Below are 6,746 nucleotides of genomic sequence, written 5' to 3'. Positions count from 1 at the left end.
CCCCTCTCTGTCTCTCCCCTCTCTGTCTCTCCCCTCTCTGTCTCTCCCCTCTCTGTCTCTCCCCTCTCTGTCTCTCCCCTCTCTGTCTCTCCCCTCTCTGTCTCTCCCCTCTCTGTCTCTCTGTCTCTCTGTCTCTCCCCTCTCTGTCTCTCGCCTCTCTGTCTCTCGCCTCTCTGTCTCTCCCCTCTCTGTCTCTCCCCTCTCTGTCTCTCCCCTCTCTGTCTCTCCCCTCTCTGTCTCTCCCCTCTCTGTCTCTCTGTCTCTCTGTCTCTCTGTCTCTCCCCTCTCTGTCTCTCTGTCTCTCCCCTCTCTGTCTCTCTGTCTCTCCCCTCTCTGTCTCTCTGTCTCTCTGTCTCTCCCCTCTCTGTCTCTCTGTCTCTCCCCTCTCTGTCTCTCTGTCTCTCCCCTCTCTGTCTCTCTGTCTCCCCCTCTCTGTCTCTCTGTCTCTTGCCTCTCTGTATCTCGCCTCTCTGTCTCTCGCCTCTCTGTCTCTCGCCTCTCTGTCTCTCGCCTCTCTGTCTCTCGCCTCTCTGTCTCTCGCCTCTCTGTCTCTCGCCTCTCCCCTCTCTGTCTCTCCCCTCTCTGTCTCTCCCCTCTCTGTCTCTCTGTCTCTCCCCTCTCTGTCTCTTCTTGTCTCTCGCTCTCTCCTCCCTTCTCTGTCTCTTCGCTCTCCCTTCTCTGTCTCTTCGCTCTCCCTTCTCTGTCTCTTTGCTCTCCCTTCTCTGTCTCTTCGCTCTCCCTTCTCTGTCTCTTTGCTCTCCCTTCTCTGTCTCTTCGCTCTCCCCTCTCTGTCTCTTCGCTCTCCCCTCTCTGTCTCTTCGTTCTTCCCTCTCTGTCTCTTCGCTCTCCCCTCTCTGTGTCTTCGCTCTTCCCTCTCTGTCTCTTCGCTCTTCCCTCTCTCCCCTCTCTGTCTCTCTCCCCTCTCTGTCTCTCTCCCTCTCTGTCTCTCTCCCCTCTCTGTCTCTCTCTCCCCTCTCTGTCTCTCTCTCCCCTCTCTGTTCACTCTCTGCCTCACACTCTCGATCTGGATATCTTATTTACCCTGTATATATTAACTGCCCTATACTACACCGAAATAACCTATACTGCTTTCTTCCAGATCTGACTCAAGCTTCACACGGAATCCCCCCTAACCAGAAGACAGGTATAACATTGCGGGAATGAGGGTACCTGGACATTGAAGAACTGCGGATCAGGTAAGATCCCATGCGGGATTGCTGCTTTAAATATTGTGAAGCGGGGGCATCCAGACACTGGTTAAGGGGTGCAGGAAACTAGTCATTCAAATCTGGCTTTTTTTTCTAGATCCGACATTTACACACACACACACACACACACACACACACACACACACACACACACACACACACACACACACACACACACACACACACACACACACACACACACACACACACACACACACACACACACACACGTAACAAAGACTAATTGTAGTATGTAATATAGTAAATAAACTTATGTCAAAAACTAATGTTCTTACTAGGAATTTATTCAATTTATTTTATTTATGTATTTTTTTTAAGCGGGGGCGGGGTTGGGGGCGGGACTAGGGGGCGAGTAGATTTTTGGGTGATTTGTCAAGCACTGTATATATATATATATATATATATATATATATATATATATATATATACACACACCACACATATATACACACACCACACATATATACATATATACATATATATATATATATATATATATATATATATATATATACACCACACACACACACACACACACACACTCACCACATACATACATATATATATATATATATATATATATATATATATATATATATATATATATATATATAGTGGTTGACAAATCACCAAAAAATCTACTCGCCACACAAAAAAATCTACTCGCCACCTAGTACCAAACGTGTGCTGCTTGGGCCAATATTTACTCGCCCGGGGGTTAAATCCACTCGCCCGGGGCGAGCAAATGTATAGGTTTGTCGAACACTGTATATATATATATATATATATATATACACCACACACACACACACACACACACACCACACATATATACATATATACACACACACCACACATATATACATATATACACACACACACCCTGCAGCCCGTTTTACACACACACACACACACACACACACACACACACACACACACACACACACACACACACACACACACACACACACACACACACACACACACACCACACACCCACACACTGCTGTCTGGTGGCTTTGTAGTTGCAATGCCGGGCACTGAAGTTGCAATGCCGGGCAGGCTGCAGTCCCATTGGATGGGAGCGGTCACGTGACCGCTCCTCTGCTTCCCCTCAGAGGTTTTTTTTTTTTTTAAATGAGTTAGCAGCCCTTGTTTCCCGCTGCTGGCGGCCCTGATCGCGGCGCCCCTCTAGCCAAGCCTGCGCCGCGGCGCACAGTTTGGGAAACACTGTATTAGGGCATTGGTGTTGGACGCAGGCCAATGAGAGGTGTGCGGGGGCGGGCATTGGACGCAGGCCAATGAGAGTCAGTGAGGGGTGGGACGCAGGCCAATGAGAGGTGTGCGGGGGCGGGCATTGGACGCAGGCCAATGAGAGTCAGTGAGGGGTGGGACGCAGGCCAATGAGAGGTGTGCGGGGGCGGGCATTGGACGCAGGCCAATGAGAGTCAGTGAGGGGTGGGACAGTGTGGCATTGGTGTTGGACGTAGGCCAATGAGAGGTGTGCGGGGGCGGGCATGGCCTGAGCCGGAGTGACAGGGCCAAGGTCCAATGCGATTGACCCTTGGGACGCAGACATACAGTGATTTCACAAATATATAGTAGAAATAATAGCATGTACTGCCATGGATGACTTCAGGTAAAGAAAATAATTTTAGGAAATGTTCCCATTCATTGTTTGCCATCTACAGTGTAAAGGAATCTTCATGGAGCTAAATGAAGTATTCCATTTAGAGATGTCTTACACAGATAAATTATCCAACGCTCTTACGATGCTTTGCAACGTTGTTTGTGTATATAATATATATATTATATTATACTATACGATACTATATATATATATATATATATATATATATATATATATATATATATATATATATATATATACAGCTTAACTCCGTTATAGCGTGGTCCTCGGGGGCCACCCGCGACCACCGCGTTATAAACGGTGTCGCGGAAAAAAAATGTCCGTCAAACTTTTTTTTTTTTTATGGTGGTACCGCGTCCGCTGGAGGGGGAAAGCTGAGAACTCTCCCAGCGTTCCCAGACCCGGTGGGGCAGCGAAAACAGCACACAGCACTTACCCGGCATCTGGCAGCTCTTCTCCCTGTCTCTGCTTTCTGCTTCCGTCTTGCGAGAGCAAGCTCCCTTAAAGAGACAGTGTGTTTCTCTGTGTGTGTATTTGACTGTGTGAGACTGTGTGAGTGTGTGTGTGTGTGTGTGTGCAGTGTGCTGTGTGTATGGAGTGTACTCTGAGTGTTTGCAGTGTGCTGTGAGTGTATGCAGTGTGCTGTGAATGTATGCAGTGTGCAGTGTGTGTGCAAAAGATTTTTATTTTTTTTAAATTTGGGGTCCACGCTCAAACCGCGTTATAGCGGATCGCGCTATAACGGGGTTGAGCTGTGTGTGTATATATATAAAATACAGTATATACTGTATACTATATAATTTTAAAATGCCATCAGGAACGGAACCTTTCATTTAAACAGTGTTCCTATGGGAAAACGTGTTTCACTTTACGATGTTTCGCTATCCAACGCCATTTTGAGTAACGCATTGTGTCGGATAACCGAGGACTGCCTGTACAAGGATACAAACAAAATAAGTTTACACAGTGCTTTATGTAAACATTTTGCAAGTGTAAACCCATAGATGTTTTTTTTTTTTTTTTTTTTTAAATCGCTCAAGGTCACAAGAAAATACCACTGGGATTAAGACTGAAATATAACCCAAGAAAAGTAAATGTTATTTTTAAATAAGCTGGTAGTGCATAATCGCAGTCTAACTCCGTTTTGAGATAAAGCCTGGGAATAAATAGATTAGGGAGATCTGGTAAACTAGTGTGTATTCTACCAGTGTTTTTAAACCATGGTGCCGTGGCCGACGGGGGGCGCACTCTGCTGCTGCAGCTGGTTTGTCCCGTGCTGTCTAGAGACTCGCTCTCTTCTATCTCCGCTGGCACAGAAGAGAGAGGAAAGGTGGAACACACCCTTCCAAATGAGTACAGCAAGGGACAGCAAAGTGAATCACCTGCACCCACCTCCCAAACCCAAAAGATTACAGGAGCAGATTGGGGCTGTGGAGAAAGTGATCAGTGGGTGCCGTTTTAACCCCTGTCGCCCCCTGTTAGAGAGGGTAGGGTGGCTTTGAAATTTAGAGGGAGAAGAGTTGGGCTTGTCTCCTTAGTTGTATTTTTTATTTTTGTCGTTTCTATGTTTACGTTTTTTGTACTGTTTCCTTTAGATCTGGTAAACACATGCAAAATTTAAAAAAAAAATACCAGAGTTGTATTTATTTATTTTTTGTGGGAATCCACGGTGAGAAAGGTTCAAAGAAATGTTGAGGTTTTATTCGTACAACTTTATGGGTAAGATTTATTGATGGAGGACAAAGTCCTCATCAATCAAAGGTACTGTACTACCATGTTTGTGTGAGTACATTTTTTCCTGAGGGTTCTTGTGAAAATCAACTCCCTCAACACATGTTGCATATACTTCTGCATTTACATTGTGTTTTGATTTTTTTTTTAACTTTTTCTCAAGTTGTTGTTCTCACATCTCAGATATCCCAGTAATTGTAAAGATCAAACGGCCTTTTGTCAAAGGGTGCACTGCTCTGGCGTTTTGATAGCTAACCGGTTTTATTTTAGCAGTCATAAAAAGGGACAGTCTACATAGCCAGCCTTTGTATGACCGTTCAAGGGAGCCTTCAAAGGCGGGCCTCAAGTGGGCTGCTTTCAAAAAATTTAAGTTGCACCTTGGTGCATCACTGTTTAAGAACTGTTTAATGTAATTACATGAGAAAACTCTAGTCATGAAGGATCACCAACAGGACAGGTTTTAAGGATATTCCTGCTTCAGCACAGTCATTGAGCCACTTCCGCTGAAGCAGGGATATCCTTAACTTGACATGTTGGTGGCCTTTCAGGACTGGAGTTGGCCACTCCTGGTTTAATGCTACTCTTGGACCCCTGCTATTTTCTCATATAAAAACCGTAAATAAAAAGAAAATGTATTGGATGTTATATTTCCTAAAACAGACAAAATGATAAGTTGTATGGTGTGTTATATCCCATTCAAACAAAATTTGGATAGCCATGTTTCATAATGTTTTGTAAAGAATTACAAATATCTCAATATCCCAATATTTTTGGTATGTTCACTAGATTGCTGCAGTAACATGACCTAATATGCATTTGGCACCAACACCTATTACAAGTGTAACTTGTTATCAGGACATGCCAGAAAACGGGCACGCATTGTTTGAAAATGTTGTTGGACAAATCTTAAAATTCCCAATAACAATCTTTGCTATTTTTCCTTTAACTATGGTGAAATACTGGTGTCATTTGTCTTGAATACACTGTAATTAAATTTTTTTTGTTACAAAGATAAAATAGCTATTTTTGTTTAAGCCAATCTAATTTTAAAACTTTTTTGTTATGGCAGCGTTGTAAGTGTATGAACACATTGTGTCCCTGCTTTTTATGTTTTGACTAACAAGATGTTTAATGCCAGTTTATTTGTAGTAGAGACAAAAGGGGTAAAGTAAGGAATTTAATGAGTTATTAATGCACTCTTTCTATAGATCCTGGTACCAGCTCTGATGGTAACTGCTGGGAAAGATAAAATTCTACTTCCGATTATGACTACGGGCATGGAGGATCTGGTAAGTGGGAGTTCCTATTGCACTGAACTATTTTATTATACTGTAGTTACTTGAAACACACCAGTACTTTTGGGAAGGACAAAATTATGTTCAATTCATTCAGCTTTGTCAGTAAACTAATATTTGTGGCCATGAAACCGTAGTCCTAAATAATACATGCAGTTACCCCATACGGGTACCAGAGATTGAGTTGAAACTACTCTTAATTTAGAAAAAGTGCCACTGATGAAAAATATCACCTACTAAATATAACTTGACATTAGTTGTCCATTAATGCCATTGTTTTTTAAAGCTCCCTTCCCAAGCCAATATGTGAATATCCAGGTATAGGTCTATATGACTGGTTCTCTCTCTGCTTGATTTTGTATACTTTAGAGTTGAATGTATTAATATTGCTTAGTATCTAAATGTTCTCTGCAGTTACCTAGTTGTTATCATCATTGCTTGCAGATGAGATATAATATGTATTTATTCATTTAAGATTCCTAATCTGACTCGAGGTCACATAGAAGAGTGTGGGCACTGGACTCAGATGGAGAGGTAATTCATGTTATTTAATTTTTTTAATTGATTATCTTTTTTTCCAATTTTTTCTTCATTTGTTTTTCAAGGTTTACACCAATGGAGTTTAAAGGGGTGGGAGGGGTAGGAACAAAAAAATTATAAAGCGAGGGAGAGGTTACATTTATACTGTTGCACTCATTGTTCTCTTGGTCACATACGGCAGTGGTGTGCAAACTGGGGGGCGCAAGATTATTAGGGGGGGCGCAGGCAGTGTGCGGGGAAACCTGGGGGCGGGCAGAGCTGTGCACGGGAGGCCAAGAAGCATCTCCGTGCTGCTGCTTC

General features: G+C 43.1%; 1 protein-coding gene across 7 annotated transcripts in view; it reads left to right on the top strand.

Moving 5' to 3' along the window:
- The window catches only part of EPHX2 (epoxide hydrolase 2), a 384,986-nt gene that overhangs the window by 183,719 nt on the left and 194,521 nt on the right, over positions 1–6,746 (top strand). For all 7 annotated transcript variants that reach the window (XR_012801228.1, XR_012801227.1, XR_012801226.1 and 4 more), the window contains exons 17-18: positions 5,820–5,900; positions 6,382–6,440. Coding sequence is in view for 4 of the 7 variants with exons in the window: in XM_075598616.1 (XP_075454731.1) it covers positions 5,820–5,900; positions 6,382–6,440 (140 nt within the window). In the remaining 3 variants the exon portion in view is untranslated. The remainder of the gene's footprint in view (positions 1–5,819; positions 5,901–6,381; positions 6,441–6,746) is intronic.

This window comes from Ascaphus truei, chromosome 4 (assembly GCF_040206685.1).
Source record: "Ascaphus truei isolate aAscTru1 chromosome 4, aAscTru1.hap1, whole genome shotgun sequence".
NCBI lineage: Eukaryota > Metazoa > Chordata > Amphibia > Anura > Ascaphidae > Ascaphus > Ascaphus truei.
This window is presented reverse-complemented; position numbering and strand designations above follow the sequence as displayed.